General features: G+C 39.1%; 1 protein-coding gene across 1 annotated transcript in view; it reads right to left on the reverse strand.

The window, feature by feature from the left end:
- The window catches only part of RRM1 (ribonucleotide reductase catalytic subunit M1), a 38,700-nt gene extending 28,820 nt beyond the window's left edge, over positions 1-9,880 (reverse strand). Inside the window, exons 1-2 of the mRNA XM_027866315.1 lie at positions 9,735-9,880; positions 1,749-1,837 (exon numbers count right to left, since the gene is read on the reverse strand). Of these exons, the coding sequence (XP_027722116.1) occupies positions 1,749-1,837; positions 9,735-9,753 (108 nt within the window). The 5' untranslated portion in view covers positions 9,754-9,880. The remainder of the gene's footprint in view (positions 1-1,748; positions 1,838-9,734) is intronic.
- Between the last annotated feature and the right edge of the window lie 7,675 nt (positions 9,881-17,555).

The raw sequence follows: 17,555 nt of genomic DNA on the forward strand, positions 1-17,555 counted from the left end.
CACACACACACACACACACACACACACACACACACACACACACACACATAGATATATATATATATATAAAAACTACCTGTTTACATGTTGTAGGTACTGCATCGCTCCCTCCCACCCAGGAGAATGTAAGCTCCTTGAGGTCAGGAACTGTTTTTTTTTTTTAATTTGTCTTTGTGTCCCTCAGTGCTTAGCACAGTGCCTTGCACATATCAGATGCCTAATAAAATTATATTGGATTGGATGCATAATATTGGAATTCTTGCAATGCTTTATCCCTAGGCTGATCACAAGCAGAGAAATCTCATAGCAACTCTTAAAAGACCATCCAAGTCCTGGCAGAGTTGTGATCTAAATTGGTGGAGGGAGTAACCATACTAATGAAATCATAAAACCATGAAGTATGGAGAAAGGACTAAAAACCTGCCATGCAATCAGGAGAATTCTTCATTGGCTAGGAGTGAACCTGGAAGTATACACCAGACAAATATACTTGATCCAGCATACCCATGTGGGCTAATCCCAAATGAGCTGAAGAAAGGGTTTTTTGGAAGCCCCAAGGGACTGGATGTTCTGGGCCAAAACAGAATCAGGAAAGGCCAAGGTAGGATCAAGAAATTATAGCTAAAAATAGTGTGAGAAAACTAGCATCTAGTAGAAAGAATACTAGATTTGGAATTGGAAGACATGGTTTAGAATACTGAATCCTGTGGGTACTAGCTATTTCAGACCCCTCAGAACCTCAGTTCTACAATTACAAAACAACATTGTTACATTGCCCCTACTTTGGGCAGCTAGGTGGCACAGTTGATAGAGTGTCAGGCCTGGAAACAGGAAGACTCATCTTCATGAGTTCAAATATGTCCTCAGACATTTATTAGCTGTATGATACTGAGCAAGTCACTAAACCCTGTTTGCCTCTGTTTCCTCATATAAAAGGAAATGGCAAACTGGGGCAGCAGGGTGGCAGAGTGGATAGAGCTTTGGCCCTGGAGTCAGGAGGACCTGAGTTCAAATCCGACTTCAGACACTTACTAGCTGTGTGACCCTGGGCAAGTTACTTACCCCCATTACCAAAAAGAAGAAGAAAAAAAAAAAAGAAATGGCAAACCATTCCAGTATCTTCACCAAGAAAATCCCAAATGGAGTCACAAAGAGTCAGACATAACTGAACAACTACCTATTTCACAGGGTTGTTATGAGGAAAGTACTCTATAAATATCACAGCACTATTGAAAATGGAATTTCTAGAGAGCTTAGGAAGTTTAAGTAACACTTAGTCAATTACTAGATAGTATCTGTTATTCACGAATTTAAAAAATGACATTATCTTGATGTATCATTTCTAAATTCGCATATTATCTTTTCCTAACAAATTGACCATAAACAAAACAACCCTTGTGGTCTGTAGTGTATGGTATTCAGAGTAAAAAGGAAATATATGCCATAATCAGGCATTTAGTTATAATGGTAATGATAGAAGATAACAAATGTTAGATTTTTGATCCTAAGGAACCAAGTAGGATTAGAGATTAGGAAAGTCAGGAGACTCAGTGCCTAAAGTTAGGGTTCAATAATCAGTGCAGAAAAAGCACTGAAAGTCTTAGAGTCAAAGATAGAAGATCCCCTGGATCTCTGTTTCAGACAATAAACTCAAAAAAGAAATCACTACTTAAGAAATCACTAGAAAAATACAACCAAGAGAAGAAAAGAGTCAAATACAGGAAGAAACTGAAAATATATTTACTTACAGGATCAACAAATTCCATGTTGAGTCCATAGCAAAGTTTCTGGATCCTAGAGGTAATCTTGTCAAACATGACCCGCTCCTGGCGGCCATCTGAAGAATTAAAATATACAATTTGCATTAACATTTTTAAATCAATAATTCCTAAAAATTAGAATAAATTATTTTTTCAATCACATGCACAAAATGCTCTTTTGCAAAATAAACAATGAGATCCAGTGATCCTGGTTCTTAGGTCATCATCATGTCCAATCCAGCTAAGAAGTCTGTCCTGAACAGGGCTAACAAGAAAAAGATTGTAAGAGACTGTAGTTGTCTTTCTAATATCAAATTCCAAAGCTGGAGACATACTTTGAATATCCCTAGCTTTCCTTCCCATTGTGAATTTATTTTGCATATATTTATTTAACCCAACCCTTATTGAACCCTTATTTTCAAAACTGGTTCCACTTACTAAGGTAGTCTCATGTGTTCACTACTTCAAATGAAAAGTAGTATTTCCTTTTAATTGTTCTAAAACTGAATTTCAAGCTTCAGAAGATGCTTCCTTAGGTCTAATATTCTGTTTTGATGGAGAAATCTGTGATTACTTTATTCAATTTGACAAGGTCAAAATCAACAACTATTTATCAGCACATCCAATATACAAACCACTGGCCTAGAAGCTGGGAAAAGGGATTCTAGTTTGAATAAGACATAATAGTAAGTTCCCTCAAGGAACAGTCTAGTAGGGGTGAGGATATACAAATATACCCATTCAAATTCTACCTTCTTGAGGAAAGGTTCCCAGATCTCCCCCTAGTTGGTAAGGAGAGTGCTACATGAGGTCAGAGGAAGGAAAGGAAACCTTACTAAGCTGAACTTTACAGGATAGGTAGGAATTCAACACATAAGTCACAAAAGGAAAAGGAAGCATTCAGTAAATCAGTCAGTCAATAAGTGCTTACTATTTGCCAGGCACTGTGCTAAGCACTGGGGATATAAAGAAAGGCAAAAACATGGTCTCTGACCTCAAGGAGCTTCCAGGTATAAAGAACAGTAAGAAACAAAACACAGAAATAAGAATGTAAGGGTGATGTTTAGGATACACCAAGCAATCCAGTTTAGACGGAACATATAGACTACTATTCTTGATGTGGTGGTTAGAAAGCTAAACTGATGCCAGATTGTGGAGGGTCCCAACTGATCTTTATTCTGAAGGCACTACCTGCTAAAGATTTCTGAATAGAGGAATGACCAAATCTATACCTGGCAGTGTATGAAGGAGTCACTGAAGAGGAAAGAGAGTAGAGGCAAGACCATAAGAGGCTACAGAAAACATTTTAAGGCCTACACTAGGATGGAAGAAGTAGGAAAAGAAAGAAAAAGATGAATTCTAGAGATTGTAGAGGTGGGCACTATAGGACTTCACAAAATTTCGAAACCTGAAAAGGAACTCAGCAGCATCTATCCAACTCATACACAAAAAAGGATTCCTATTACAACACAACCAACAAATAGTCAAACATCTGAAGACCTCCAATAAGGTGGAATCAAATACCTCCCAAGGTAGCTCTTTCTATGTCTAATGCCTCTTTCATATGATAGCCTTTCTAGCTATCATGTCTCCTCCTTCCCACTCCCTGCCAGGTCTTCTCTTTTCTAGGTTAAACAACCCCAAACCCTTTAACCAATCCTCATACGGCAGGTATTCAAGGCCCTTCACCACTTTGGTTACCCTTCTCTAGACATTTAATAACATATCAATGCTTATTGACTTGCTAAAGAACTGGCATGAGAAAAGAGTAAGGTAACATTAAAGGTTATAGCATAGGAGACTGGGAAAATTTTTGTGCTATTGAGAGAACAATCAAGTCGGAAGAAAAGAAGATTTGGAGGGAAGAAAAGCTAAGTTTTGGATATGGAGCTGGGAGAATGATAACAACAGGACATCCAGGACAAATGGGAAGACATCCTGTTAGCAGTTAGTACTGTGGGTCTGTAGCTCAGGAGAATTTGTAAGGGTGCTGTCTAGGTGACATGATTTAATAGACTCTGATCATATCCCTAACCCCACACAATATTTGGCCTTCATCTAAATCAAGGATTCTTAACCTTTTTTTTTGTATCATGTATCATAACCTTTTTGTCAGTCTGATGAAGCTTATGAACCACTTCTTGGAGTAATGTTCTTAGATGCAAAGAAAACCCCTCTACTTGGAATAAAGTTCTTAGATGCAAAAAATACACAGTATTACAAAGAAAGCCAATTATATTGAAATACAATTATCAAAGTATTTTTTTTTTAAAAACAAGTACACCGACCCCAGGTTAAGAACACCTGGCCTAAGCTGCCCTAATTTTTTTTCAAGTGGTAGTCTATTTATTTCCTCATACAACTCAATTTTATTTATTCTCTATAAATAGTCTCATAAAAATAATACTGTTTTTCATTAACAAAAATGATACCACTGACCCAACAGCTATTTTTCCAACTAGGAGTGATCTACTTACATTGAATCATTCACATTCTCTGGCCTCATCTGATTTCCTCAGGTTACTCAGGCTTAGCAGTCCAGCTTGTAGTCAAGGAACAGAGCCATAGAAAACTACCACATATGCAGAACAAGCACAAACTCTTACCTTCATTACTATATGTTCTACCAAATGGCTATAAGAAAATAAAATATTATTATTTAAAAAAAAAGGTAAAACCTGGACTTAGGTTTGAAATCCAGTCCCCAGATTTACCAGTTGTGTGACCCTCAGCAAATTACTTAACCTTTTTGATCCTATTTCCTTTTTTGTAAAAACGCAGGTAATACTACTTGTACCATCTACTACCAGAATTGTGAGACACTTTATAAACATTAAAGCACTGAATAAAGCTAGTTTATTGCTGGTATGCTGAAATTACTAAGGGGCCAGTGAATACTGGAGAACAAAGAAGCACAATGCCCTATTCAACCTAAGTAAAATAAATGAGTCTAACTCAATTCAAAATAAATTCAAATTAATTGGGGCAGGGGAAGCAGGGGGAGAAGCCAGGAAAGAAACAAGCACTTAACTTACAACTGAGGGAATCAAGAAAGGCTTCTTGTATTATGTGACACTTGATCTGATCATTAAAGGAAAATAAAGATTTCAAGAAGCACAAGTAAGGAAGTAGAGCATTCCAGTCATGAACAGCCTATGTAAAGGTAGAGAAGCAAGAAACAAAATGTCATGTAAGAAAAACAGCAAGAAGACCAGTTTGGCTGGAACCTAGAGTACATGAGGTCGAGTGATATGAAAACCATATAGAAAGATAATCTTAAGACAGATTGTGAAGGGCTTTAAATGTCCTTCTAAGGAATCTGTATTTTATCCTATTGGCAACCGGGAGCCACTGAAGCTTCTTGAACTGAGGAGTGACGTTATCAAACCTGTGCCTTCCCAATATCAATTCGGCAGCTGTGAATTGGAGACAGAAGTCTGAAAAAAGGCAGATCAATCAGGAGGCTTTGTAATACTCCAAAAGGTAATGAAAGTGTGAACTAGGATTCCCTTAGCTATGAGTTAGAATAGAGGATGACTGAGAGATGTTGTAGAGGTAGAATCAACAAGACTGGGTGACTGAAAGGATGCGGTACTATCAATAGAAACAGGGAAGTTAAGAGGACAAGTGGGTTTAGAGAAAATGGTGAGCTCTGTTTTGGATATGCTGTGATAGAAATGTCAATAGATCAAATGATCATATATTGAGATCTCTAAGAGACCTTGGAGATTGTCTAGTCCAATCCCCTCACTTTAGAGATAAGGAAAGTAAAGCCCAGGAGGGTAACCTCTGCCCAAGGTGATACAGGAAATAAGCAGTAATACTAGCAACTGACCCAGGTACTGTCTCCAAATACAAAAGGTCTTTCCACTGTAACAAGATGCCTATGAGGCATCCATGTATCCAGGAGCTGGTTTTCAATTTTTGTTTTCACAAGACTTCTTTACCTTACTGATCCCTTACCTTCTATTCCAAATGTCATTCCCTAAGCCAAGCCCTACTAAGCTCACGCAATGGCTAGACTACAAGTATTCCTACTTCAAATCCCTCCAACTTCCTATCCATCCTATACACTGCTGGAATTAATTTTCCTTGTTTAAAAAAATTTGTTGGTAGTTTCCAAGCAGCCCCCTCAACAAAATATATTACCCCACTTAATCGGTTGTTAAGAAGTGACTTTGATAATGATATTAACAACAACATGGCACTAACATTGACACGCCCTTTAAATACTGCCTTGTTCATGTTATTCAAGAACCTGTCATTACCTCTTGTCTACCACATATCTGGTCTAAACTATGTCTACCTTTCAGGGCCCTTTAATCTGGCCCCAGTCACTGAAAGGACACCACCTTCTAGTCCAGTAATACCTACCTTCTTAATATATTTCCACACAGAAGATATTCACTCCTACCTGGGCACATCTGCTCACATTATATCTCTGCCTGTATCATCTTTATTATCCTTAACCTCTCTGCAGCATTTGACACTGTCAATCCCCTCCTTCTGGATATTCTGTTCTCTATAGGTTTTTCTGACACTGCTCTTTCTTAATTCCCCCTCCCATCTGTCTGACCATTCATTCTCAGTCTCCTTTGCTGGTTCTTCATTTATGTCATATACTCTATCTAACCATTCTTCCCCCCCCCCCCTTTCTTTCTATGCTATCTCACTTGGTGATCTCATCAACTCTTATAAGTTCAATTATCATCTCTAGGAAGAGAATATTTGCAGCCCTAGTCTCTCTGCTGAGGTAATCATCCACCCCCTACTGTCTTTTGGACATCTCAAACTGGATGTTTGATCTCAAACTCAAACATACAAATGTACAAAATATAACTCATCTTTCTCCCCAAAACTCTCCCCCTCTTTCCAACTTCCCTATTACTGCCAAGGTACCACCATCCTTCCAGTCACACAGGCTCACCACCGAGGTGTCACCCTCAATCTGACTCTTGATCACCTCATAGTTAATCCATTGCCAAATTCTGTCATTTCTTCCTTTACAACATCTCTCCTACACATCCCCTCTTCTCCACTCACACAGCTACCACCTTGGTAAGGGTCCATATCACTTCTACCTGAACTATTGCAATAGCCTATTGATTGTTCTCCCTTCCTCAAGTCTCTCCTCACGTTAGTCCAACCTCCACTCAGTTGCCAAAGTGATCTTCCCAAAGTACAAGTCTGATCATGTCCTTCCCCCTAATCATTGAGTTCTAGTAGCTTCCAATTGCCTCCAAGATCAAATATAAAGTCTATTTTTTGGCATTTAATGCTCTTTACAACCTTCCTATCTTTTAACCTTTCTTCCCTTCACACTCTACGATTTAGTTACCCGGGTCCACTTGTCATTCCTTGATGATGTCTCATTTCCCATAGGTGTGCCCCATGCCTCCTAGTTTCCCTGGCTCCCTTTAAGAGTGAGCACAAATTCAACTTTCTGCAGAAAGTTAATATTCAAGAAACCCTTTCCTTTTCATATCACCTTCATCTATTCTAGTGGTGTCAAACTCCAACTGAAATGTGTGCTGAAGCATAATTCAGAAAACCACAAATCATATTTATCTATGTTGGACTATATTTTTATTTATTTTGTTAAACATTTCCCAATTACATTTTAATCTGGTTCAGACCCACTCAGATCTGCAGCTGAGCTTGATATTTCTATCTACTCTATGTATTTTCTGTGTACCTAATAATTTACATGATGTTTCCCCCATTAGAATGTACACTCCTTGAGAGCAGAGACTGTTTCTGTTTTTACCTTTTTTGTATCTCCAGTACTCAGCAGTGCCTGGCAAATCTAAATGTTTAATAAATGCTTTTTGTCTTACTAACTGACCTGTCCTTCAATGCCCATTCAAGTCCTACCTCTTCCAAGACACTTTATCAAACCACAATGATCCTTTTCTGAATTATTCAACACTCAATTACATATTGTCTTGTTGGTCTTTGCCTTCTTCCAGTGTTAGCCTGGTCTCTCCAACTAGAAAGGAACCTTGTAACCTTTAGCTCTCCCACAACTCTTGGCAAGCAGGTAGATTCAATAACTCAGACTTGGACTAAATGACCTCTAAGATCCTTTAAACATTTTATAAAACCATAAAGTAGTATATAAATGTAACTTATTTAACTCAGATTCTGAGCACCTCATTACTGAAATGAAAATACTTTTGGAGATAGATTCTCCTGTACCTTCCCCTCCACTAGGCATCCCTCTAGTGAAGATGTTATTGGGTTTCCTTTCCACCCCGCCTTAAACAACTGCAACCCACTTCACTTATGAGAGATCAATCAATCAGTAAACATTTACTAAGTTGCAGGCACCATCTTAAGCACTGGAGACACAAAAAGAGGCACAAAACAGTCCCTGCCCTTAAGGAGCTTACAGTCTAATGGATAGGAATGACAAAACATAGGAGACAGACACCCACCTCTTGACACTTAGTCCAGAGACCAGCTGGATCAACCAGACTGTAAGACATTTGAAGACAGGAGCCATCTCTATCTTTGTATCCCACTCAACAGGAAGCACAGGACCCACTTACTAAGCACTTAACAGATCAAAGTTGGAAGGGTCCTCAGAGCCACCTTGTTCAACACATACCTAAACAAAAATCTCAACATCACAACCAAAAAGGGGTCATCTATCTTTTGCCTCTACTGAAGGGAACCCACTACCTCCTGAGGCAATACATTCTTCTTTTGCCTAACTCTGATTATTAGAATCTGCCTCTTCTAGTCACTACAACCTCTTCATTTTACAGAGGGTGAAACTTGGGCCCAGAGAAGTGAAATAACTTATATACATTCATGCAATGAATCCCAGTTCTGCTAGATACTACAACCGAAGTCTTCATACTCCAAACCCATTCACTCCACTGAGGGTAAGTAGATGGAAGTCAGAGGCCACAAAGAGTTCCAAGACCAACAAGAATGTTAAAGTGTTGCAGAGTACTGTTGACAGTTTATTGGTATAAATAAGAGAACCTGGGTTCAAAATCCCCTTCTGACACCACTTGTGGGCAAGTAACAAGCTCCCTGGGACCCAGTGTCCTGACCTATATAGAGTTATGATCATAAAAACAAATTTGATCAAGTGCTCAGAAAAGCTTCCAAGGACCCCAAATCTTTTTTCCCCCTGTAGCCACGCAATGAGGATGCACACCCTCATCTCATGATGTGACTAACTGTATGGTTTCTGACCAGTAGGCTCTCGGAGGGAAGGGGGTTACCCCCCTCCACCTTTTTTGAGAGGGAGGAGAGCTCAATATCCCCAGGATCCGGCACAGTGCCTGACACACGGAGATTAATAAATGTTCGATAATTAGTTGACTGCCCCAGCACAGTACATACAGCAGGGCACATAGCCTCTTAATAAGCGACTGTGGAACTGAACCGATTATTGATAAGGACAAGTGCCAAGAGCCTGGAGACAAGAAGAGCTGAAAGTCAGATATGAAACAGTCGTCTATTTGTTAAGTGCCTCCCAGGTGCCAGGCACTGGGCTAAACGCTGGGATACAGAGAGGCAAAAAGACAGTGCCTGCCCTCGAAGAGCTCACAGTGTAACGAGGGAGACGACAAGCGAATAAACCTGTAAGGACAAGCTACAGACAAGATAAACTGGTGCTAATCAATAAAGAGAAGGGGGGGGAGGGGAGAAGGGGAGAGCCCAGAGAAGGGAGAGGGCAGGTGTGTGAGGAGGAGGGGTAACTGGGGACTGGCAGATGCCCGAGGGCAGGTATGGGGACCCACCGAGGGACCGAGAAGGGCAGAGGGGACGCCGAGGCCTCCTCCCTCCCCTCCCCTCCCCCGCCGGGCTCGGGCTCCGCGCGGGAAATGCTGAGGGCAGGGCGGAGGTAACGGCCGCTCCCGCCGGCGGGCCCTCACCCTGGCGGCCTCTCTCCGGCTCCTCGCTCCAGGTCCCGGGTTCCCCCCCCAGGACTTCCACCCCATCCCCGACCCTCACCTCGTTTAATGACATGCATCGCGGCGGCGACTGCGGCTGGGGCCCGGTCGCGGTCTCGGGCGGGAATCTTGGGTTGTGGAGTCCAAGGACGGAGCGCGGAGCTGAGGCCGGGTCTGGCAGCAGCTGGGTTTCGGGGCTGGGGCCGGGGCCGGGGCCGAGGCCGAGGCCGGGACCAAGGTTCGGGGCCGGGGCGGCTGTGAAGTCAGCGTAGCAGAAGCAGCTGAGAAAGATGCCGGACAACAGATCCGAAACCTCTTCCCGCTCCCGCCAACCCCGACGCACAATAGCGCGCGCCCGAACCACCTCCTCGTGACGTCATCCGACGACGCTGCCAGACGGGGATGGGCGGGCCCTAAGGAAGCCCGCGCGCGCCATGCTCCGGCGGAAAGCGAGCCCGGTCTCTGAAGTTCCTCCCAGCAGCCTTGTCGGCCATGTTGAGTATGGGCAAAATCCTAAGGCAGCCGTCTCCGGGAAGGTGGCGCCAGAGCCCCGGCGCGCAGGCGCTCTTTGCCTCGCCTAGTGGCCTTCGTAGAGATGTTTTTTTTATTACTAGGTTGTCTCCCGTTTATCCTGAATATATGTGTGTACATACAAATATACGTATTTGCATATATACATATGTATATTTGTGTATATGTGCGTACGTATATGTACATATTGGGCCTGAGCCGGGAAGACTCCTCTTTGTGGGTTCAAATCTTGCCTCTGACACTAGCTGTGTGACCCTGGGCAAGTCACTTAACCCTATTTGCCTCGGTTTCCTCATCTTTAAAATGAGCTAGAGAGGGAAATAGCAAACCACTCTTGTGTCTTTTCCAAGAAAACCCCAAAATCGGTTCACTAAGAGTCGACAGGACTGAAAACAACTGAACAAAAGGTTATTGGAATGGCATTTCCCTTTCTGTTTTTCCTTTCTATTATTCCTTTCTCAATTGCTTCTTGGATTTTGTTATCATTATATAAAAATACAGTTGACTTTTGAGGGTTTATTTTGTAACCTTCAGCTTTGCTGAAGTTATTGTCTCAATTGGGATCTTTGATGAATCCCTAGGATTGTCCAAGTATAAAATAACATCATCAGCAAATAGGGATAGTTCTATCTCCTATTTAACTGTCTTTATGCCTTTCATTTATCTCTCTTCTTTTATTATGGTTGCTAGCCTTTCCAGAACTATATCAAATGATAGTGAAAAGAATGGGCATCCTTGCTTGCTTCATTCCCATATTTATTGGAAAAGGTTTTATTATATCCCCACTGCATATAATGCTTGCTTTTGGTTTTAGGCAGATGCTGTAATATGTTTTTTTCAAGTCTCTCTATGCCTATACTTTATACTTTTGTTTTTGTATAAAATTGTTGTACTTTGTCAAAGGCTTTTTCTGCATCTATTGAGATGATCACGTATTTTTGGATGGTTTGGTTTTTAATGTGATTATATTTATTTATTGAATGTTGAACCATCCTTGCATCCATAGTATAAATCTCACTTGGTCATAATGAATGATGTCTGAGGTAAATTATTGCAGTCTGACGAGATTTTGTTTAAACTTTTTTAATGATATTGGCCTATACTTTACTTCTGTGTTTTATCTTTTCCTGCTGTATTAAGACTATATTTATTTCATAAAAAGATTCTGTAGAGTGCTTTCTTTCTCAATTTTTGAGTATAATTTGTGAAGCATGGATATTAACTGTTTTTTAAAAGTTTGATAGAATTATTTTTCCTTTTTTTCTTTTTAACTGTATCTGTTTCCTTTTCTGAGACTGAGCTTTTCATTATCTCTATTTGGTCTTCAGATAGTTGATTAGTTTATATTTTTGAAGGTATTTCTCTATTTGTTTTGAGTTCTCAATTTCTTTAACATATAACTGTATAAAATGTTTTGGTTATTTTTTTTCTTTCTTTTGGTTTTATTTCAGCTTATTTGTTGTTTTATTGATTTGATTTTCTCTTCTTTTTAACCAGATTAGCTAGAGATTTATGAATTTTATTAGTATTTTTAAAGAACCAACTTTTAGTTTTATTTTTGTTTCAAATTTACCTCTTTCTCTAATTTTTTTACTATCTCCTCTTTTATTTTTATTTTAAATCTCTTTATTTTTGGCTTGCTAATTTTTAAAATGTATATCCAGTTCATTAATCCTCTTTTTCTATTTTGTTAATATGTTTGTAGGGATATGATTCTTCCCCTGAGGACTACTTTAACTGCATCCCAGAAATTTTAGCGTATTGCTTCATCATTATCATTTTCTTTCACATAATTATTGTTTCTATGATTTTTTTTCTTTGAGCCTTTCATTGGTTGGGGTTTCATTAAGTGTTCATTTGGGCCTGCCTCTTTTATTTGGTCCCTGAACCAATGTCTATTTTTATTGTGTTGTAGTCTATAAAGGATGTATTATTAACTATTTCTGCATTTTTACATTTGTTTAGAATATCTCTTTGCCCTAATACATGGTAAATTTTTGTAAAAGCTCCTTGTGGTACATAGAAATATGTATATTCTTTTGCAATCCCATTTAGAAGACACCACAAGTCTTTTAACTCTAGTTGTTCCAGCAACTTTGGTTCCATATTTTTCCTTTTGTTTATCTTTCTGTTAGACATCCAAAACAGAGAGGGATATTGAAGTCTTACGTGACTATTGTGTTACTGTTTATGTCTTCTTGTTGTTCAGTGTGTTAAAATTATATCTTGTTCTGGTCCCCTGATTCCCCTTTCTAGTCAGTATAGTAAGAAAGTTTGTAAGTAGCTAATATAAAGTAGCAATGGCAGGAAGTAAGATTGAAAAAGGGAGCCTAGAAGTCACATACAAACTGTCCCAAAGATCAGAGGAGCATAATTTACAGTTTGTCTCACACATTAGTCAAAAATCACATCCTGGTAATGTGTGCTGAATCAGGGGAAGCCAGCCAAGCTTTGCTGTCAGGGATTTTTGATCCTATGATATGTGAATCTCAGACAATTTCCAGATATTTGCAATAACATCTGCAGAACATCAAATGGTGCCGATAGCCCTGAGATGATATGGATATGTTAACCTTGAAGTTTTTACTGACAACTTTGAGATGATTTGATTATGTTAATCAACTAGGCCTAGGGTGGCACAGATAAGAGTTAGTCCATTCCCCCCAAAACCCTATAAAAATGAGAACTCAAACTCCCCGCTCTTCAACATGCTTTCATGTTCTAAGGGTCCATGTTGCTCAAATGCTCCCAATTCCAATCGTCATTAACAAAAGTGACTCATTCTTTCCCCATCCCCTTCTTCACATTTCTTGCCTTCATTCACTACTCCATCCTGTCCTTACACCATCTGCCTCTGTACTCCTTTTCACTGCTCATCTCTGTACTTTCTGCACTGTTTGCCCCTACATCATCTGTGCTGAATTAAAGTGTGATTGTCACCTTGCTTCCCACCGCCATTGTGGTCTTTCCTGGCAGGTACCCAAAGAACCACATTGCCTGCCTATTTCATAATTTCACAAATTAATAATCAATTCATTCAGTTAATGTTTCCTTTATGAATTTAAATGGTAAGGCATTTGGAACCTATATGTTTATTACTTATATTAGTTTGTTATCTATGGTTCCTTTCAACACAGTGTAGTTTCCTTTTTTGTCTCTATTTTTTCGAGGGTTTGTTTTTGCTTTGTTTTCCATCCCCTCAGTTTTATTTTGTGTATGTCTTTGTTTTTTAGGATTTTGTTTTCTTATTCAATCTGTCAATCTTTTTAATTGTATTGGATTGTTAAATCCATTCACATTTAAAGTCATGAGAGTTAGGTTTATATTTTCTACCATTTGTCCCTAATATTACCTTCACCCCCCAAAATATGATTTTCCCTCTTCTATTTAAACATTTTTTAAAAAGAAAATATAGATCAACTATATTTCTATACAATGAAAAAAATTTACCCCACTTCTCCTTTGATAGAATCAGTGTTAATATCTTTACCTATATTAGTCTGGTTCTTTCAGATTTTTTTTATTGCATAGACATTTAGGAAGAAGAAAGAAATGGCAAGATTCTGCCAAATTCTCCAATTTGTAACTGAAAAAGTGCTTCAAGGTAATCTAATTCAGCACACACACACATACCCCTCACACACCCCCTTTTTTTTTTCTTTTTTGCAGATAGGAAACCTGAAGGACAGAGAAAGGAAAGACTGACTTGTCAAAGATCATCGTTAGTAAGGAGCAGAGCTAGAATTCAAATTTGTGTACTTTGACTCCTAATCCAGTGTTTGTTCTCCATTACACCACTTTATTCTAAACATTGACTTTGAGTAATAGTAATTGAGTTTATATATGTAACACCCTGCTGTAACAATTAGATTGGTTTAAGGCTCAACATGATAATAGCACCTATGGTGACCCTGGGCAAGTCAAACCCTATTTGCCTCAGTTTCCCATTTGTAAAATGAGCTGGAAAAGGAAATGGCAAACCACTCCAGTATCTTTGCCAAGAAAACCCCAAATGAGGTCATGAGGAGTTGGACACAAATGAACAAGAGCAGCAATAAAAATGGTACATATAGCTTCCACCTTTTAAACTTTAAGTAGTTTATTTCGGATAACAAGTTCTTAATCACAATCACTCAGAGCCCCCAGTTAGGAAAATTCCTATCATTTAGGCAAAAGTTAGGCTCTCTGCCTACTTTTAGATTTGTATCTGTCTCTAGTTAACCCCTGGCCTTTTTGTGGTTAAAACAAAATTCAATTGATTGAAAATAAAATAGAATATATTGTAGTTTCTGTGAATAGACGGGCTCTGAGATGGGAAGTTGGGGAAAAAAGGCTGATGTTTTTGCAGGACTTCCTTCAGTCAGGGTCTTATGTTAGAGTTAATGACTTTTCCTTATATCTCCCTATCTCAGTCTTACTTTGCTCTTCAGAGGTTTGCTAGATGATCATACAAACCTTTTGGATTCAAACCCTCAGAATCTCTGTGTATCTGGTTTTGAGATAATTCCTTCCTTTCATGCTAATTCCTTAATGTGACTAAATCTCTCACACTTCTTTGATTGGTTCCAGAGGGTGTACAAACCCTGTTCATGCTGTTTTGCTTGATTAACTCAATCAAGAAGTATTCCTACCTAACAAAGATAATAACTTTAAAGAGTCTGGAATAATCAATGGAGCCTCTCTTTTACAGGTATGGAGTTTGTTTGCTGAAGTTGGGGGTCAGGGTAGAACAAAGGTTGCCAACTCTGCCCAGCCCCCTTTAGTTTTGCTTCTGGGGTAATTTGTAGGTATCCAGATTAGTGACCTAAAGCATGACAGAGTTTGAAAGGACTATCCTTACCACAGGTCTACCCAGTTCCTTTGGAGTTTTAATAAGTACAGTTTCCAGGAGGATGTGCTGAAACCTCAGGCATAACCATGGGATTTAAAAGGAATTTTTTGACTGTAACTCAAATAAGCATTTAGAACAAGAGTTTTTATATTGGAATCCATGAACTTATTTTAAAAAAATATTTTCATAACTGAATTTCAATATAATTGGTTTACTTTGTAATCCTTTGTTTTATTTTATGCATTTAAAAACATTATTCTGAGAAGGGGTCCATGACAATAAAAAGGTTAAGAACCCCTGACTTAGACTGAGATAGCCTAAGTGAGCCGGTAGGAGTGGCTGACCTGATTTGAAATCCCAAAAGTGTTGTAGAGGCAATGTGCTTAAAAAAAAGACCAGATACTCCCAATAGCTATAGCTACAATTACAGTTCAGCAAAGATACCAGTAGATGGCAGCAGGATTTTCTAGCAAAGACCAGTGACTGGGGTAAATCAGCAGGGGATCTGTTGTGTGCAACTCAAGAACATCATTATCAGAGCACATCAGCCTGTTTGACAGTATCAGAGACCAGGAGCCAGTGGAAATGATGCTTGAAAAGCTTGAGTTGTCCTGGCTGCACATGTTGCCTAGCCACATACCTTCCCTCACTAGTGTTCTGCTCACTCTCCCATGGATGATGTGGTAACCTATGGGAGTGTTTTCTGTGTATATAAGAAGAATCCTGTTGCTTATTTGATTATGCCCTTTAACTGACTAGTGGTTTGATACTTCAGTTGACTGGCAAAATATTAGCAAGGGCTGCTGAGTTATAGTTTTGAATAGTTGCTGTCTAATATAGTGCCTTGAAATTGATGGGGTATGGGAGTGGGGAGTGCTTTCAGGTGGTCTTTAAAAGAGACCTTAGGATGCCCATCAATTGGGGAATGGCCGAATAAATTGTGGTATGTGATTATGATGGAATATTATTGTGCTATAAGAAATGATGAGCAGGATGCTCTCAGAAAAACCTACAAAGACTTACATGAGCTGATACAAAGTGAAATGTACTGTGTACAAAGTAAAAGCAGTATTGTAAGATCAGCTGTGAATGATTTAGCTATTCTCAGCAATTCAATGATCCAAGACAACTCTGAAAGACTTACAGTGAAAAATGCTGTCCATCCCCAGAGAAAGAACTGATGGTTTCTGAATACAGATTGAAGCATACTTTTTTTTTTACTTTATTTTTCTTGAAGTTTTGTTTTGTTTTTTGGTCTATGTTTTCTTTCACAACATGACTATTATGGAAATGTTTTGCATGACTATACATGTATAACCTATTTCAAATTGCTTGCCTTCTCAATGAGGAAGAGAGAGAATTTGGAACTCAAAATTTTAAAAATGAATGTTAAAAATTGTTTTTACATGTAACTGGGGAAAAATAATATGCTAAATAAAAGCATTTAAAAAAATGAAGGTTATCAAAAGGCATGAAAAAAAGAGACCTTAGGTGCTATTAGCATTTTTTAATTTGTTTTTAGAGTCTACCTAGAGACTCTTCATGGAAATTAGGGACAAAGGAATCTTTGCAGGGATCTAACAACTGTTAAGGGCCTATATAAGAGCTACACAGACTCCAAATATTTACTACAGGGCCTACATGGGCCTATATGTCCTATAGGGCCCTTTCAATTTGTCAGTGCTTTCTACAGCATCTTTTCTCTCATCTGGAAGTGACCATCTTTAGGGGTGTGCATGGACAAGTTACAAGACTATTCCTGCTTCTGGTTCTCACAGTTTCCTACGTGTCCCTAGGCCTACTGAGGTCATTCAGAGCAAATATAGGAATTTAAGAAGTAGCATGGGGCAGTGCAAAGTACACTGGATTTGGAATTGGTTTCACATCCAGGGTCCATCACATACTGTGTAGCCCTGGCTAAGTAACATTACCTGACAGTTTCCTCACTTACAAAATGTGGATGATCATATTTATACTAGCTACCTAACTGTTATGAAAGTGCTTGGTAAATCTTAGTTTGATAGCAGTTATTACTAATAAATAACTCTTCATGGTTTGTCTTAGGTCATACATTTTAAATACTCTTATTTTTTATTTAGTAATTCCTGCCCAAAGTCTCACATTTGAGGATGCTCACTCACCCAATGACAGTATTCCTATTTGTTTAGGAGTTGGCTCCTGGATCCTTTGTCTTGATTTTTTAAAAATATCACCCTTATTTCCAATGACAACTTCCTTTCCATCTTGGACCGTCTTCTAGAACTTTCCAAGCATCAAATTTAAATCTACTCCATATGCTGTGCTCAATTCTCCTTTCAGGCCTTGGAGGCAGTTGGTGGTGACAGTTTTCCCTGGTGTCCTTTATGTCTTGGTTTTCACATGTCTTTTTTGAGGTCAGGAAGGGGAGACACAGAATATAAATTTGGAGACTTCTCATTCTTGTCTCCAGATCTGACCAAAGACAGTTTCCATGACCCAGGAAGCAGGTAGGCAGAGTAATGGGAGCCAAAGCCAAGAAAA

The sequence above is a fragment of the Vombatus ursinus genome, unplaced genomic scaffold, assembly GCF_900497805.2.
Source record: "Vombatus ursinus unplaced genomic scaffold, bare-nosed wombat genome assembly UNPS02014780.1, whole genome shotgun sequence".
In the NCBI taxonomy this organism is placed as follows: Eukaryota; Metazoa; Chordata; class Mammalia; order Diprotodontia; family Vombatidae; genus Vombatus; species Vombatus ursinus.